The 19,445-nt window shown below is 42.4% G+C and overlaps 1 protein-coding gene across 2 annotated transcripts in view; it reads left to right on the top strand.

Annotated features, from left to right (window-relative positions):
- Positions 1-19,445, top strand: part of ints2 (integrator complex subunit 2) — a 65,972-nt gene that overhangs the window by 3,342 nt on the left and 43,185 nt on the right. For both annotated transcript variants that reach the window (XM_015960145.3, XM_015960143.3), the window contains exons 4-5: positions 7,167-7,269; positions 17,784-17,897. In XM_015960145.3, the coding sequence (XP_015815631.3) occupies positions 7,167-7,269; positions 17,784-17,897 (217 nt within the window). The remainder of the gene's footprint in view (positions 1-7,166; positions 7,270-17,783; positions 17,898-19,445) is intronic.

Genomic DNA, 19,445 nt, shown 5'->3' with positions numbered 1-19,445 from the left:
TTATAATTTCAGATCTTAAATACACTAAATGAGTCTACTTGATGATTTAATAATGATTTATTATCAGTTGCATTCACATAGTAATATCAGTATATTAACAAATGAATGTGTAACGGATTTATTTCACATTAAGTGGAACCAGACTCTTCTGAGTGCTTGAGGAATGTGTGACGTCTGAGGGTCCTGGTAAACATCTTTACACATTTCTCAGATCTGATTGGTCAAAGTTTATAAACAATCACCTCTTAAAAGTGGACTCACTTACTATTTTTACCAGTTCCGCCAGACTAGCTAAGAGGTCATGCTAAATGACCATCCTATGGGGAATCGACTGGATTTTTCTGTGGAATAATTTTAGCGGCTTAAAGAACCGTCCCCTTTTTTGATCTATCAATTTAATTTAAAAATTGAAAAGAAACAAAGTTAAAGGGTGAGCAAATACAGTGCAGAAGTTGCAGCATAGGAACATTTACTTAAAGGCTGATGAAAACATGAAGGTTTTTATTTTGATTTAAAAGTTTCTAGAGTTGGGGCACATTTGAAGTCATGAGGAAGCTGATTCCATCTGTGTGCCGTATGGTAGCTAAAAGCAGCTTCACTCTGTTTGGTTCTATCCCGAGGTTCTACTCAGAACCTGAAGGAGATCTGACATGTGTTCTGGCCCCATGCCACTGAGTGATTTATAAACTAGTAGAAATACTTTGAAATGGATTCTGTAGTTTACTGGTAACCAGTGTAGAGATTTAAGAACAGGAGTGATGTGCTCGATTCTCTTGGTTCTTGTTAAAGGCCCCGTGTGTGAAATTCACAGAAATCATAGTAAAAAGATCCGACTCTTTAGCACCACGCAGTTTAGAGTCGGTATTGCAGCTATTGGAGCCCCCGAGGATCAAAAAGGTTTTTTTTATCATTATTTAAAACTTTATTAACAAATATAACAAATACAATACAAAATCGTGTTGCTGTAAACGGCAGCATGTCATCATCTAATTCCAGCTTTCAAGTCAGCGAACAGGTTAGTTGTTTTCATCTAACTTATTAATTTAATCTAAATAGGTTTTGAATAAGAAAAACGTTTTTATGTCAGTTATGTTTGCTAATAGCAAACGGCAGCTAGTTAGTGATGACTTCTGACTACAAAAAATGACAATATTTTGTTCATTTTATTTGAGAAATGTTATATTTCTATTTGCCATTTTGGAAATATACAAGGTAGTGTAGTCTGTAATTGTTTTCTCTCCGTAAACAGAGTCAGATATCATCCGATGGTTCATCAGTGGAGACAGACAGAGGACGAGGGAGAGGAAGAGGGCGAGGAAGAGGGAGAGGAAGAGGGAGAGGACAGACGTGTGCCAGCGCACAGAGAGGCAGAGGTGTTAGACATGCGACAGAAGCAGGGCAAGCATCCCAAGATGAAGGAGCCGAATTTGCTCAAACCAGCCGCAACGTCCCACGCACAAGAGGAAGAGGCAGAGCTGCAATAAAGTCTAGAAGATCGGCGCTTTCAAGCGCTTTCAAACTATCCCGTTTCTCAAGTTTGCTTGTAGAATATGTGTGATCCTCCATCGCTAGAAGTACGGTGTGGCTAGTTTCTTCTTCTTCTTAGTTACTTTGTCAGACTGCATGCTTACAAGGCGCACTTCTGCCCCCTGCTGTTTCTTTGAGGTTACATCATTTAAAAACGCAAACATCAAATGCGAAGCTTAATATGTTGTATGTCCCTAAAAGGTCACTGTATTTTAAGATGGCGCATGCCATATGGAGCACCGGTCTGCTTCTTTTGTCTAAAATATTAAAATATAAAGCTAATAATAATGCTTAGAATAAATGCTTGTTTGAATTATCATTAAAAAAAACAAATTTGAGAATGTGATACAAGAAATTTGATAACTTATAAGATGAAATATCACACATTGGGCCTTTAAGACTCTAGCAGCAGCATCTGAACAAGCTGCAGTTGTTTCACAGCTTTTTTGGGAATACCAGTCAAAAGACGACTGCAGTATTCCAGACTGCTGTAGATGAACGCATGAATGGGTTTCTCTAGGTCTTGTCTGGACATAAGACCTCTGAGCCGTGCTATTTGATGCAGATGATAAAATGCTGATGATCTAGTTATAGCCTCAATGTGACCAGTGAAGCTCGGGTCTGAAGAAAATACATTTTGAACCCACCTCCTCATCAATTGGGTGTACAAAGAACAGATAAAGAAAACAGGAGGGAATAGGGTGATATCTCTGATAATAAAAACGTGATGAAAAGTATGATTATCTTCTCGTGGGTTCGTCTGCCACAATGGTGCTCCTCACGTAGGCCATAGCCCTCTCCGGATTCTGAAATTCTCTGGTGTCCCCTTTGAATGAGATGCAGAGACGTGCAGGGAATAGTATTCCATAATGGACATCTCGATTGCCCCGCAGCATATTGCTGACGTCATCGAACGCAGCACGGGCCTTAGCAACCCTTGCGGTGTAGTCTGGAAAAATTGCAACCGGTTGCCTTCTGTAACGCAGCGGGCTGCGTTCCCGAGCACGTCGAAGCACATCCAAGCAATCTTGGTAATAATGTAACTTTGCAATGATGACCCGGGGTTTGCCATTTGGCTTCTTTGGTGCAAGACCTCTGTGTGAGCGGTCAATCAGGATCTCTTTCTCCAACTGCAGAACTTGTTTCAACATCTTGGAAACTGAAACAGTGGTGCTCGAGCCTGCTTCCTCTGCGATTCCCACAATACGAATATTGCACCGCAGCTCCGTACTATGCATCTTACTCCATTGCTGGCTCACTAGCGCCCCTCCGTGGAGGCCATTTGAGTACAGTCACTCATTGTCATGTTCAAGAAACCAGTCTGAGATGATTCAAGCTTTATGACATAGAGTATTAGCTTGCTGGAAGTAGCCATCAGAAGATGGGTACACTGTGGTCATAAAGGGATCGACATGGTCAGCAACAATACTCAAGACAGGCTGTGGTGTTGCAGTGATGATCAATTAGTGCTAAAGGGCACAAAGTGTGCCAAGAAAATGTCCCCCACACCATTACACTACTACCACCAGCCTAAACCGCTGATATAGGGCAGGATCAATCCATACTTTAATGTTGTTGACACCAAATTCACACTCTCATGGCGCTTACACATTTGCGTCGGTATGGTTGGGGTTTGCTGGGGCTGGATGGTGTCAGTTCAGTCTGGTAAGGGTGGTGTGTGTGTGTGTGTGTGTGTGTATATATATGTATGTATGTATATATATATATATATATATATATATATATATATATACATATATAAATGTATGTATATATGTATGTATATGTATATATATATATATATATATATATATATATATATATATATATATGTATATGTATATATATATATATATATGTATATGTATATATACTCTTTCTAGTCTCTGCTCTAAGCGTGGGGTGGGATCTACAGTCTTTCCCCTCATGCTATTGGATACCAAACAACCAGACGTACTCACCGCTACAGATGTCAAGTCAACGATGTGGTCCGCCCTACTCCGTCAAAAAAGATGCAAATACATCCTTTTCGAAATAAACTTAAATACCTCCATCCATCTCCCCTTGAGTCAAAGAAAATCCTAAGTCAAAAATAGTCCAAAGTTGATGCCAAAGCCGTTTCAAATGATCCACCGCTATCTTTATATCAGTAACATCCGTCCACCAACAGAGTGCTGTGATTGACCCACCAAACCAAAACAACGCTGTGATTGAACTAGGGCTGCAACAAATGATTATTTGGATAATCGATGAATCGGATGGGGTCTCGACACGATTAATCGATTAATTGGATTACGTGGGGAAATTTTTAAAAACTGCTAGGGAAATGTTATTTCTCTCCTTCCTTCACTTTATATAACACAACATTATTAGAAAACAGTTCAATAGCAGAAAAACAACATGCCATCACCTAAATTGTCTTATAAGGTGTATAGACAGAGACCCTAAGCTACACCTATCTGTGACCTAAAATGCTTGGTCCAATTAAACAGCTTAAGGGCAATTCTCATCTGTTTTGTTTGATCTCATCTGTAGACATTTATTATAACTGGGGATGTCAAACAACTAATTTTTTAATGTAATTAAACATAGGCTGTGAATTAATCAAAATTGATCACTATTTCCAAAAATGACTGAAAAAATAAGTTGTCACACACTCCATGGAAACTTTCAGAGAATCCACAAATAGTGGCTTTCAAATGGTTTTGTTACTTTCTGCAAGTTTAGAAAAAAAGCAGATGAGACAGCATGTCTGATAATTTAGTTTTTCATCTGATAATATTAGAACATGTCAGTAATGTCTGAGGGGCTTTTATAAACACTGTATAACTAACATTACTGGAGAGGGTATGAATTACACAGAGGCTTCTGGGGAGCCCAGTTGGGGGGGGGGGGGGGGGGCATTTTGCCTTGGCCCCCAAAATGTCTTGAAACGGCCCTGGGTGTGTGACTGAGTGTTTAAGGTGACCTGAATAGTATCAAATTTATAAATATTACATGTGTGTAACTTATTGTTTTATAGGTAAAAACGTGTAGTGGAGCTAAATCTACCTACATTTTACTTTTCAACACTTTGTTTTGTTGTTTTTAACTATTTTCCTGTCCTGTCTGTCTCTCATCTTCCTGCATCTCCTCTTAATTCGCCAGAAAAACTGCTGCCTGGATTCTTACTTTTTCACCTCATCAGTTACTTCTGAGCAGATCAAAGGGATCTCCTGACCGCAAAGCACAGAGCGCGTTTTCGATGCTGCGTCAGGTGAAATCACCGCAGCACAGGTGATGAGCTCCGCAGTAGCGCGCTTCAGGCACAAATAAGACAAAAAATAGAGAACATGTGCAGACATGAACGATCGTGTGCTAATTATAGTTTTTTGGTTGCGCCACTTTGAGAATGGACCGTGCGCTGGACGCAGCAGCCTGGAGAGCTGCACAACAACGCGCTGTGCCGCTCTCTGCTCAAAAGAGTCCAAAAATGATAAAATATAGAAAACTTTTTTCCGGCTCCCCGGATGTGTAGGATATACAGTTCCCCCATAATTCGATCCCTGCTCCTGGATGAAAAGCCGGACATTTTCATCAATACAAGAACCCGCAGTCCGGACGCGCCGGACAGAGAGTGAAAAGTGGACATGTCCGGGGAAAACGGAATGTACGGTCACCATAGTCCTCATAAAGCGGGAAATTATAGATACAGTATTTTTCTCGTGCCCTGGGCCCTTCAGAGTTCGTGGGCCCTGGGCAATTGCCCAGTTAATCCGGCCTTGGGCGGAACCGGTTCGCAGCAGCGCGAGTCCCCCCCCCCCCCCCCCCCCACTAGTCTAATAAGCGTCGCGCTCACGACTTTAGACTATTTTTTTACGAGCTTAGGGCCTGTCTAGCCTGTGTAATAATCCGGGACTTGGATGAATCACTTTTGAAAAGTTTTTAATTTACCCGGACACAGAGTTCTCTCCTTCCTCGCTGATGATCCCGACATGCTTGCGTTTAAGACGCTGCATCATCCCGTGCCATGCTAAGTCTGACCTAAACGTTGCAGGTAACGCATGTCTTCGCCTGATTTAACTGAAAATGCTCCCAAACTTAAAAAGCTTTTACTTTTTTGACTCTCGCTGCTTCTGCCATGTTCCTCTTCCAAACACCTGCCGGCTCTCCCTCGCGCTGATCTGCCGGCTCTCTCTCGCGCTGATCTGTCTGTGCGCAACGGCGGGCGGGAAGGGGGTGCGCTTTTGGAAGAGTTGTGCGACACAACGAATCGATGACGCAATTCGTTGCCAACGCTTTTAGTAATCGATTTTCATCGAATTTATCGATTCGTTGTTGCAGCCCTAGATTGAACCACTACGGAGCAGCGGCCATCTTGGTTTGCTAACTTGCAGATATATCCTGCCCATTTGGCCGACAGTGTTTATGTTTATGTTTATGTTTACTCATTTAGCAGACGCTTTCATCTAAAGCGACTTACAATTTACAGTAGAGTGCTATGATTGGCTCATCAAACATATAGAGCGCTGTGATTGAACTGCTTTGGATGTATGTCGATGAGGCAGTCTGCAATTCCATCTTGGAAAAACTACAAAACACACACAAAAAAAAATAATACATTGTTTTTTTCTAAATAAATGCGCTGGTATTGGCCAGTCCCAATTATTTAGAAGAGTTTTGTCTAGATTACATTTTCTTGCAGACAGTAATGCTGTGCAATGTTCAAGCACTTTCTCACAGAAACAGAAATATATTTTCTATTGACTGTTTGATAAATAAAGTAACAAAAATAATTAAATCGTTTTTTTTTTTTCCCAGTCGGTACATGACATTTAGCATTAATATGCCCTGCTTTCCTGCGGGAGTAGCTATCAACACATATTGTGACATTTAATAGACCTAAATGCTGTTTTTATGGGAAAGTATTCTGAATACAGTACCAGGATTAAACAAAGTAACAGAATGCATTACAGAATACATTTTAAAGCAAGTATTCAGTATTCTGTAACTACATACATTTACAAAGTATTCTCCCCAACACTGCATATATATATATATATATATATATATATATATATATATATATATACACATATATGTGTATATATATATATATACATATATGTATATATATATACATATATACACATATATGTATATATATATATATATATACATATATGTATATATATATATACATATATACACATATATGTATATATATATATATATATGTATATATATATGTATATATATATATATATATATATATATATATATATACATACATACATACATACATACATATATAAATATTTCAGTTTTCAGCATTCTGAATCCTCAATAACTGAGTTTTTTTTCAATCTTTTTAAATATGTTATGTTTTCCTGTATTTTGTACTCTTTAATTTTTAAATACTCTTATTCTTTGTTACTTTTATCCTCCTATTTTGCTCAACTTGCTAATGTAATTGCTACTGTGACAACAACATTTCTCCGCTGAGGGACCACACAGGGATTTTCTATTCTATTCTAGAGAGTAAATATGCTGATGTATTAAAAGTTGTAAATATCAGCTCCATATATGGGCTGACATATCTATTGGTCTATCCTTATTTTGGAGCTCCATCTGTTTTAAGTTCCTTTGTTTTCCTTCAGGTGACGGATTCCAATGGAGAATTTTTCTTAAAGTCATCTGAGCTCTTTGAAAGCCCCGTGTATCTGGAGGAGGTGGCGGACGTCCTTTGCATTTTACAAGCAGGTACCTGCTCCTCTCACTTGTAGGGTGGAAATGTCCTGGAATCAGTGGGATTTGAAGAAGCAGATAGCAAGTAAACAACACGGAACATTAGTAGGCTAAGCTTAATTTCTTCTAAAAGTATTAGTTGGGAGGTTTTAGAAATAAAAAACAGGGTTTAGTGACTAAACCCTGTTTTCTATTTCTTGGGTTGCTTTTCACTCTTAAGATAAGGACTAAGGGTGGGACAAAATATTGATTTGGTGAAGTGTTGCGATTTCAACTCAGAGTCCCAGTACACTCTTTCCCTGCATCGGTTTTTGTTATTAGTCCATTAGGGAGCGTTTCTCATGAGAATGAGCTAAAAACACCATGTGAAGAAAAACACAAGGGACAATATGGTGGAGTCCCGTAGCTGGGAAAGAAAAATGCACTGGCAACTTTACTAAAGTTGGGTTTACTTTACTTTAAGACTATGCAGTATGCAAGAACTGCCTCACAAAGTTATGCTACGAACATTCACAGCCTGAACATGCAGAGAAAAGGCTTTGGCTGTTGGATTGCCCGCACAGTCAGGCAGTACTTTATTCTGGCAGTGTTCCCTTTTTATTTTACTGAAGCTGCATTGGTAACACATGCCATGTCTGTGTGCATCTGCGAGGTTCTTTGCCCGTACAGCACTGTTGACAATGATAGATTTGGCTTTATGATGCGCATCCTTGAACCCAGATATATCATACCAAACCACAGACATTTCACTCACAAAATGACTCCTGCTATGTACGAATAGAACAGGGCCAAAGGACAGGACTCATTGCTGTCTGCGGGGAAAAAACATTTATTTATTATGGATTCTTTACTGCAAAAACATCTGCCTGCAGCTTATTATTTTACACATGTAACCACAACTTACTTTTTCATTGAAAGTAAAGTTAGTTGTTCTAGAAATTTGCCACTGTAAGTCACTTAAACTTTTACACATGGACTTTGCTAAGAGTGACTGTAAGCCACTTACTGTACATGGTGACTATAAGTTATATTACATTCCAGAACAAATCAAATCTTTTGAACAGGTTTTCAAATTGAACGATGGTTCTCTTGTAGAGGACTGTTTATCTTGTCTTCAAGAACCAGCTGCTAAAAAAATGGGACCCACCATGAATGGCTAACTGAAGGGCACACAATCCCTAACCCCGAAGGACCCCTCTGAGGGAACGTTATCTTTGTCTCTGCAGCACAACCCGATCAGGCTAGAATGCGTCCATATCTCCTAACTCAAGCCAAAGTGTGGCATGGAACCTCACAAATTGAGAGGGTGCTCGCTGCAGAACCACAAAGGCGGAGCTGCATCATAAGGTGGAGCTGCACCAGAGTCAGCCCCGCCCATTCACGCAAACTCAGCCTAGCCCACTGACTTCCGTTTTTGTTTTCAACTTTATCGCAAACTGACCTGACCCACATGAGTTACGGCTGTTACTAGTTTACAGTCGTTAATGCTATGTTCTATGCTCCAATTAAACAAGATAAATATAACTTGCTACATGACAAAGACTGAATATATCTCGAAATGAAAAGGCTTTTTTCAGCGAATATCTGCCCACAGCCGGTCTAACAGAAATGGTGTATAACAGCATTTCAAAGTCTTGATTGGGCCTTGGTAGTCTAGTGGCGAGATCGTCTGAGTTAAGATTTGCTTTCCCCTCAGCTGATGCTGGTTCGATTCTTGGTGGGGTCGTCAGCAATCTATTTAGCCAGCTGAAACATTTAATTTGTTTATATTTTAGTTATAATGTTTATTTTCAGCAAAATATTTATGTCTGTAAAAGTTCTTTGAATTTGGTCGTTCCTAAACAGCATTTTAGTTGAAACTGCTCACAAATGGACTCACACTGGCTAAATAAACGAATAAATAAATAAAAAAAACACATTAGTCATTATATGTTAAACTGTATACCAGTAAATTGTTGTAAACATAGTACTGGCAAGTGTAGCTAGAAATGAAGAAAAGAGGTTGTACACTACCTAAAACTTACAGTAATGGGAGGCGAACCTGCGCAAAACTGCATGTTAACCTGACTCCATAACCACTACACCACCACATCTATTATAACTCGTGCGGCGTTACATCTAATTGTGCTGCCCAGTGTGTCTCTGAGATGGGTTGTATGGTTTTTCGGCGGTGTCTCAGTAGAAGTCATTTCAGAAATAATTTGTCAGAAAATTCACAGAATATCCAGATTTGAGAACCAAGACCAGACCCGCTTCGGGGGAGGAGACCAAATTGAAGCTGAGATGGGAGGAAAATGCATGAATGAGGCTAAAAATTGCTTTGGCATGTTTCTTATGAGGAAATGACAATATAACATGATTAAAAGTTCCAAAAGTTAGATTTTCAATTATATGGAACCTTTACAAAAACTGTTCAATTAACTTCTCAACTCCATCCTCAATCTTGCATTTTTTAGCTATAGCACCCTCTTTGGTTCCAGAATGCTATCAAGTCTGACAACTGGAAGGAATTGGATTGACTCTGATGGAATGGGCGGGGCTGATTCTGGAATGGGCGGGGCTGACTCTGGTGCAGCTCCACCTTCTGGTGCAGCTCCGCCTTTGTGGTTCTGCAGCGAGCACCACTTGCACAAATTCACAAACTAATAAAATACAGAAAAAAAATCTAAGCTTTGGCTGCATCTTGTGAGAGTAAACCGCATCAGAGAAAATGTCACAACTGTTAAGATTTGAGTCACTAAACATAGGAACACTAGCAACTCAATAAAGCACCTTGTTGTTAATGACATCTATTTGTGAGACGAAGCATGGACCATGTATCGTTGTGAAAGCAGACCTAACCCACTGTGGCAAGCCGTTTCAACATTTATTCAACAAACATGCCTGCTTGTAATTCTGATTTTGCATAGCAACAATATAATTAATCCTAGTCCAGGTCATATTTTTTATTGCCATAGTTGAAAATAAAGATATCAAACAAAACAAACCTTTGCTCTCGCTCTTATAATTAATACAAACATTTTTCCATCTACTCTTTAAAGTGAGGGTGAAGGCTGGAGATGTATTTCATCCACACTTCCTGTTAGGAAAACGCTTCTGAAAGAGGCGTCTCCTGGCGGACCGAGAGAGCGGCACTGAGGCCATGGTAGACCTCAACCCCCCTGCGTGCGCTGTCGGAGTTTCTCAATCTTAAAACTAGCTGTTAACGAGCGCGTGCACGCACTCACACAAGACTTACCACTCAGGAGAACAGCAGACAGATTCTGCAGCATTCTGGAGGATTTCCTGTTAACCACGATCATTAGATGAAAAGGGGCTGAGCCAGGTGGAGGTACGGCTGCCTCACCTGGAGACCAGTGCAGTGCAGTCACGTATTTGCTGACAACGTCACATATTTCAGCTTAGCCGTCAACCACAGCTGGTCCTACATAAATGTGGAGCAGTTTTAACCTGAAGATGGAGATATACTTATGGTTTTAGGCTGAAATTTTAAATTTAAGAGTAAGGATGCACTAAACTGCCACACTAATGATTACACATGTGTACAGCCCCATTAGACACTCATCTATACAGGTTATCAGCAAAAAAAGTTAGTTTAGGCGTTACTTGCTCTTTATGTTTATGTTTATGTATTTAGCAGATGCTTTTGTCCAAAGTGACTTACGAGTGATAATCGGCATGTTGCCCTTGAGGCTATCAACAACAATAACAACAACAACTTGACATCAATCATGGAGAGGAGGGAACAAGGAGTGGACGGTAGAGAAGGGGGACGGGTGCAGGGAGGGTGCTAGTTAAGAAGATGTTTTCTGAGGAGCAGGGTCTTCAGGAGTTTCTTTAAAATTGAAAAGGAAGCTGCTGTTCTGGTCGTGCTTGGAACGTCATTCCACATTTGTGGAACAATGCATGAGAAGAGTCTGGATTGTCCTGAGCGTGGTGTAGGCACTGCTAGCCGACGATCCTGTGATGACCGGAGCGCCCGGGCCGAGACGTAAGCCTTTGCAAGAGGATTCAGGTAGATGGGAGCCGTACCATCTCAGACTTTGTATGCTAGTGTTAGAAATTTGAATTTGATGCGTGCTGCTAGCTGTAGCCAGTGAAGCTCAATGAACAGAGGGGTGACTTTAAACAAACTTCTGACGCAGAATTAAAGTCCCACAGTGGTTACAACATTCATAAACTAAAATGTCAGTCAGGACCATCAAATATATAAAAATATGGTCATAGCCCACCCATTGCTCAGCTGGGGGAAAGCTGAAGCTGGAGGTTCCCACCACTGATTCTTTTTCACAGAGTCACGCCCAGACAATCTAAAAATGGGAAAAGAGGTGGAGCTGAGGGTAGGGCTGTTACATTTTGAACAAGGTTGGAACAAATGAAACCAATCTAGATACTAGCTAACTTAGCTTACCCAAGAAGCTAAGAACGGCACAGGGGACCAAGGGGCAGCCCACCCGCACGGCCGACCGGCTTCAGTGCGAGGCTGTACTCATGCTGGTCGCCTGTGGAGATTTAAAATGGATATGGGACTGTTAGCGGAGCCAGACCGCTGCGACCGGGAACCCTCACCTTTCAGATCAGCTCATTTTCCACGGTTGGAGATCAGCAGGGCCGTTAGCTACATGCCAACCCGAAGCTAACAGAGTTTTTCCGGGCAATTTTAGTAAGAAAAACATGGTCAAATGACTCCAACATGAAGCCAATTCTGGCCTACTTAGTAACAAATTCATAACTAGGTAAGCTGACTGAGGAAATTAGGCTTTGCTGGTCCACCGCAGTTAAAAATCTGCGAGTTTGCCGTTGTCAATGCATGCAGCTCTGGGACTCGGCTCACGGTTTTGTGTTGCGGTCCCGATCGAAGACAAGAACGACAGACTTGCGGATCTTTCACCGCAGTGGACCTGATCCTCAATCAGATACCCAGTAGCCACACCAACACGTTATATTTCAACCGATATACACCCATCTTAGACCATGCAGTGGTAAACCCATAAAATTTTCCCTATTCAACCAGCAAACTATTAGCGGGAAAAAATGCGGTTGAGCGACTCAAAAGTGAAGCAGCGTCACCTAAAAAAGCTGCAGTGTTTCTGTGATCTTCCTCAGAAATCCAGAAGTGACCAACATTACACAGCCTGGCATCAGAGCTGGTCAGTGCGTCGGCTGACCCGGAAAACGGGAACAGCCAGCCGCCTGCTCTAGCAACTCGTCTCGTTCAGGAGACAGAAGACGCCCCACTAACATGTTTGACCAAGCAGTTAAATGACATAGCCCCCTCCCCACCCCCCACCACCATTCAACCAGCGAAATAAGGTATAGAAATACAAATTTACTTACTGATAAAAAAGAAGCAGAAACTGCTTGGATGACCTATTAGTGCAGTCATTAACCACAGCTTGCCCTCGTTGTCCAAATTATTCCATGATTAACATCCAAACACACAGACAACACTAAAGATCAGAGTCCAAATAGTCAAACATCTATTAACGTGAGGCTGAGGCCTTTCTCCGGAGCTAGCTCTGAAGTCACGTGGCTCTGATGCTCATTAATTATTCAGAATTTTAAGCATTTCATTCCACTTAAACAGAAGAGTTACAAAAAAATTCACCTCCTCAGAGTTTTCATGAATGTAAACTAGATCTATTAAACCTAAAATGGGTTTTGGGGTGTAATGCTGAAGTGAATGAGGTTAAATTGATACACTTGAGTTGTAAGGGGAGAAAAAAGCATCTGCAATTGTCACCCCCATGATTAGAATGAAGCATTGGATCATGCAAGCCTTCATCTTCTTTGACCCATCCATATTCACAACTCCTGAGTCCATGTTTGCTGCTGTATAATATATTTTGCTGGAACAATCACTCTGTAACACAACTACATTAAAGATTTTAAAAGACAGAAACTGACAGATTTGGACATAAATTTATTGCTACATATGTTGCCCTTTGTATTTCCTGCTGCTGATGTTGAAGTCTGGCCAGCAGATGTCACTCATTTTATTGGCTTCAAATGGTTCACAACACTGAACCATTTCAAACCATATGCTTCAGATTGGTTCAATGGGTTGGAAAGCTTCGGTTTCTCCATCACTGCCTATTATGCCCTGACTGATTTAAAATGTGTGAAGGGGAGAGGTAACAAGAAACGTGGCAGTGGAATTAAAAAATGGTCCTGGAGGGCAGCAGAACCCCTGCATTGCTGCCTCCCAGACTGCTGGATGGCACAGCCCTTTTATCCCAGGTGTTGTTCATTAGTGGGACACAGCTCAGCTGTGCTCATCAGCAGCTTGGAGAGGTGGATGGCCAGTGTCCTGGCCCATAAATGGGGCTGGATGGTCCTGGCTCCTGCAGCTTAAGAGGCCAGGCACATGGCCGTAACACTGCCACACATTTTAAAAGAAAGTTTCCTTACATTGAACTAAATAATTATACCGACGTTTCTTTTTTTTTCTAAGACAACTAGAGGAGGTAGACACAAAGTTGTCACTAAGCAGGGGTCTTGGTAGAGATTAACCTGTTGCTGGTTGCTTTATTTCCATTGTTTTCCAGGCTCAGGCTTTGATGTGGCACCCATTTTAACTGCCAAATATAAAATGTGTTTATTTGTTTATTTAAGGATCCCATTAGTCTTCACAATAGTGAAAACTATTCTTCCTGGGGTCCACTTGATAAAAGAAACAAAAACAAGAAGAAAACACATACAATATCACAGTGTAGGATTAAAAGTACAATATTTCATATACAATGTAAGAAAAACACAAGAAATAAAATAATAAAAAAAGCACTAAAAAGTCAATTTAAAAATGGATCAATGAATCAGTAAAACAATAACAATAACAAAGTTTTAATGTTGTTGTCGTTGTCGACTTCCTCCGCTTATCCGGGTCCGGGTCGTGAGGGCAGCATCCCAACTAGGGAGCTCCAGACTGTCCTCTCCCCGGCCTTCTCCACCAGCTCCTCCGGCAGGACCCCAAGGCGTTCCCTGACCAGATTGGAGATGTAACCTGTCTAACGTGTCCTGGGCCGACCCGGGGGCCTCCTGCCAGCAGGACATGCCCGAAACACCTCCCCGGGGAGACGTCCAGGTGGCATCCTGACCAGATGCCCAAACCACCTCAACTGGCTCCTTTCGATCCAGAGGAGCAGCGGTTCTATTCCGAGTCCCTCCCGAATGTCCGAGCTCCTCACCCTATCTCTAAGGCTGAGCCCGGCCACCCTACGGAGGGAACTCATTTCGGCCGCTTGTATCCGCGATCTCGTTCTTTCGGTCATTATCCAAAGCTCATGACCATAGGTGAGGATTGGGACGTATAGTGGGGCAAAAAAGTATTTAGTCAGCCACCGACTGTGCAAGTTCTCCCACTTAAAATGATGACAGAGGTCAGTAATTTACATCATAGGTACACTTCAACTGTGAGAGACAGAATGTGAAAAAAAAAATCCATGAATTCACATGGCAGGATTTTTAAAGAATTTATTTGTAAATCAGGGTGGAAAATAAGTATTTGGTCAATAACAAAAATTCAACTCAATACTTTGTAACATAACCTTTGTTGGCAATAACAGAGGTCCAACAATTACTATAAGTCTTTACCAGGTTTGCACACACAGTAGCTGGTATTTTGGCCCATTCCTCCATGCAGATCTTCTCGAGAGGAGTGATGTTTTGGGGCTGTCGCCGAGCAACACGGACTTTCAACTCCCTCCACAGATTTTCTATGGGGTTGAGGTCTGGAGATTGGCTAGGCCACTCCAGGACTTTCAAATGCTTCTTACGGAGCCACTCCTTTGTTGCCCGGGCGGTGTGTTTGGGATCATTGTCATGTTGGAAAACCCAGCCACGTTTCATCTTCAAAGCTCTCACTGATGGAAGGAGGTTTTGTCTCAGAATCTCACGATACATGGCCCCATTCATTCTGTCCTTAACACGGATCAGTCGTCCTGTCCCCTTAGCAGAAAAACAGCCCCAAAGCATGATGTTCCCACCCCCATGCTTCACAGTAGGTATGGTGTTCTTGGGATGCAACTCGGTATTCTTCTTCCTCCAAACACGACGAGTTGAGTTTATACCAAAAAGTTCTACTTTGGTTTCATCTGACCACATGACATTCTCCCAATCCTCTGCTGTATCATCCTTGTGCTCTCTGGCAAACTTCAGATGGGCCTGGACATGTACTGGCTTCAGCAGCGGACCACGTCTGGCACTGCAGGATTTGATTCCCTGCCGTTGTAGTGTGTTACTGATGGTGACCTTTGTTACTGTGGTCCCAGCTCTCTGCAGGTCATTCACCAGGTCCCCCCGTGTGGTTCTGGGATTCTTGCTCACCGTTCTCATGATCATTTTGACCCCACGGGATGAGATCTTGCGTGGAGCCCCAGATCGAGGGAGATTATCAGTGGTCTTGTATGTCTTCCATTTTCTGATAATTGCTCCCATAGTTGATTTTTTTCACACCAAGCTGCTTGCCTATTGTAGATTCCCTCTTCCCAGTCTGGTGCAGGTCTACAATTCTTTTCCTGGTGTCCTTCGAAAGCTCTTTGGTCTTGGCCATAGTGAAGTTTGGAGTCTGACTGTTTGAGGCTGTGGACAGGTGTCTTTTATACAGATAATGAGTTCAAACAGGTGTCATTAATACAGGTAACGAGTGGAGGACAGAAAAGCTTCTTAAAGAAGACGTTACAGGTCTGTGAGAGCCAGAGATTTTCCTTGTTTGAAGTGACCAAATACTTATTTTCCACCCTGATTTACAAATAAATTCTTTAAAAATCCTGCCATGTGAATTCATGGATTTTTTTTTCACATTCTGTCTCTCACAGTTGAAGTGTACCTATGATGTAAATTACCGATCTCTGTCATCATTTTAAGTGGGAGAACTTGCACAATCGGTGGCTGACTAAATACTTTTTTGCCCCACTGTAGATCGACCGGTAAATCGAGAGCCTGGCTTTCTGGCTCAGCTCCCTCTTCACCACGACAGATCGGCTCAGCGTCTGCATCACTGCAGATGCTTAACCAATCCGCCTGCCGATCTCCCGATCCCTCCTACCCTCACTCGTTTACAAGACCCCAAGATACTTAAACTCCTCCACTTGAGGTAGGACCTCTCCCCCGACCCGGAGTTGGCAAGCCACCCTTTTCCGGTCGAGAACCATGGTCTCAGATTTGGAGGTGCTGATCCTCATCCCAGCCACTTCAAACTTGACTGCAAACCTACCCAGCAAGAGCTGAAGGTCAGAGCTGGATGGAGCTAGGAGGACCACATCATCCGCAAAAAGCAGAGACGAGATTCTCCTGCCACCAAACTCGACTTACTCCACACCACGGCTGCACCTAGAAATTCTGTCCATAAAGGTAATGAACAGAACCAGTGACAAAGGGCAGCCCTGGCGGACTCCAACCCTCACCGGGAACAGGTCCGACTTACTACCGGCTATGCGGACCAAACTCACGCTCCTCTGGTAAAGGGACTGAATGGCCCTTAACAGAAAGCCACCAACCCCATACTCCTGGAGCGTCCCTCACAGGGTGCCCCTGGGGACACGGTCATAAGCCTTCTCCAAATCCACAAAACACATGTGGATTGGTTGGGCAAACTCCCATGCCCCCTCCATCACCCTTGCAAGGGTATAGAGCTGGTCCACAGTTCCACGGCCAGGACGAAAACCACATTGCTCCTCCTCAATCTGAGATTCAACTATCGATCGGACCCTCCTCTCCAGTACCTTGGATTAGACCTTTCCAGGGAGGCTGAGGAGTGTGATCCCCCTATAATTGTAACACACCCTCAGGTCACCATTCTTAAAGATGGGGACCACCACCCCGGTCTGCCACTCCACATGAAATGCCCCCGTTGACCACGCAATGTTGCAGAGACGTGTCAACCATGACAGCCCTACAACTTCCATAGCCTTGAGATACCCAGGACGAACCTCATCCGCCCCCGGGGCTCCGCCGCTGTGTAGTTGTTTGACTACCTTAGCAACTTCTGCCTCCGAGATTGGACAGTCCATCCCTAGGTCTCCCGGCTCTGGCTCCTCCTCGGAATGCGCGTAGATGGGATTGAGGAGCTCCTCAAAGTATTCCTTCCACCGTTCGACTATAGCCCCAGTTGACGTCAGCAGCTCCCCATCCCCACTGCAAACAGTGTGAACGAGTTGCTGCCTTCCTCTCCTGACAGGCTCCAACAGTCTAAAGCACTGCTTACTACTAGTTGAACTGTTCTCTGCTTTTTCCTGGATGCTACCCATAATGGAATAAAATCGCATTTGTAGAATTTATGAATAAATATTAATGGTATTTACCTCTGAGATGTTCTGAACAGGCAGTTAGAGTGGGTTTAGCAAACAAAAATCAGCTTATCTGCTGTGATGTCCAGGATGGTAACTGTGTGAGTCTTATTGGGACATTTGTTATGAAAATATTATCATAGATTGTTATATTCATTTTTGATGAATCTGCTCAAATGGTCTTTTAAACTGTACACTGACTGGTAACCCTACACATTTTTGTCTTTTCAATGTCTCTCCCAGAGCTGCCTTTTCTGCTACCCATTGTGGATGTTGCGGAGGCCTTACTTCATGTCCGTAATGGTGACTGGTTTATGTGCCTGTTGGTTGCCAACGTGCCCGACAGCTTTAATGAAGGTATTTTACTTTTTTGTAGAAAGCTGTAGACTGTCAGCTAACTATAAACTATTGTCTCTATACTGGTGGTTCCTAATCTTTTTAAAATTGTGGATGGGTCACTGTCCTGTTGCAAGACCCATGACCTACCACTAACAGCAAGCTTTCTGACACAGGCTAGCACATTTTTCTCTAGAATCCCTTTTTAGACTTGAGATTTCGTTGTACCCTGCATAGGTTCAAGACGCACTGTGCCAGATGCAGCAAAGCAGCCCCAGTACATAACAGAGGCTCCATATTTCACAGTAGGGACAGTGTCCTTTTCTTGATGCGCTTAATTTTTCCTTCTGGGAACATAAAGCTGATGTGCCTTGGCAAAAAGTTCCTTTTTTGTCTCAGTAGTCCATAAGACATTTTCCCAGAAGCTTTGTGGCTTGTCAACATGCAATTTGGCATATTCCAATCTGGCTTTTTTATGATTTGTTTTCAACAATGGTGTTTGTCTCCCATGTAGTTCACTTTGACTCAAACAGCGGATGGTGCAATCTGACACTGATATTTCTTGTGCTTGTAGTTCACCTTGGATCCCTTTAGAAGTTTTTCTGGGGTCTTTTGATATAATTTGTCATCAATTTTCGTCCTGCCATGTCTAGGGAGTTTAGGTACAGTCCCATAGATCTGGTGCCACCCCTTACTGATGCACTGCACAGTAAGAGGATCAGGAGGAGAACACTGAAATGGCCGCTGTGGACTTTGGCAAAGCACAATGGAGGCTCATTGGCAAGCAGCAGGAGGTGATTCATAGGCACTAGGGGTGTAAGAAAATATCAATATGGATATATATCCTGATATTTTTTCCTGCTTTATTATATCGATGTTCAAAAGCCGTGTATCTAATTTTTGGAAGAATTTTACATGCAAACATTTGTGTATTTTCTTTTCTTTTGGTTCAATTCAAACTCCGACCGCTAGTTGGCAGCAGTGTGCAGTGGGTTTTATTTCCACCATTGGAAAGTAAATCCCTCTATTAAGGTTCAGATATAAACATGTTACGTATCAGTTTGGACTGTTTATTGAATTTTCCTATAATAAATTCAGTCTAAAAAATCGCTGATATCGTCTGGCTTAATGTACCGCAATATATCGTAGTATATTGTATTGTCTCCCCTGTATCGTGATATGTATCATATCACCATAATTTCACCAATACACATCCCTAATAGGCACAGACACTTGAGACGGAGGGGGAGACTGAAAGCATAGAGAAGTCTGAGTCTCCTGGTGGCTGGGAAGGTCACAAGCTCTGATCCCCTTCCATCGCCTGTGGTGCCTCAGGAAGGGGGCGGGGGCCCCATTGCACATTGGCTGACAGCCAGCTGCCTCAGAACCGCCGTCTGCAGCTCCGCCTGTCCCTGCAGTCTCTCCAGCTGTAAGCGTTAGGGTCTGTGGTGCTGTCTGCTTTGCAAATGGTGTAGGAGCCTCTTGTTGGGTGTCATTCAGACCACACAGCTTGCAGGTTCCACACTCTTTATTAGCTCTTGGTTCTCTCAGTGCTTGGCTTAGTGCTGT

Source organism: Nothobranchius furzeri, chromosome 10 (assembly GCF_043380555.1).
Source record: "Nothobranchius furzeri strain GRZ-AD chromosome 10, NfurGRZ-RIMD1, whole genome shotgun sequence".
Classification (NCBI taxonomy): Eukaryota; Metazoa; Chordata; class Actinopteri; order Cyprinodontiformes; family Nothobranchiidae; genus Nothobranchius; species Nothobranchius furzeri.
This window is presented reverse-complemented; position numbering and strand designations above follow the sequence as displayed.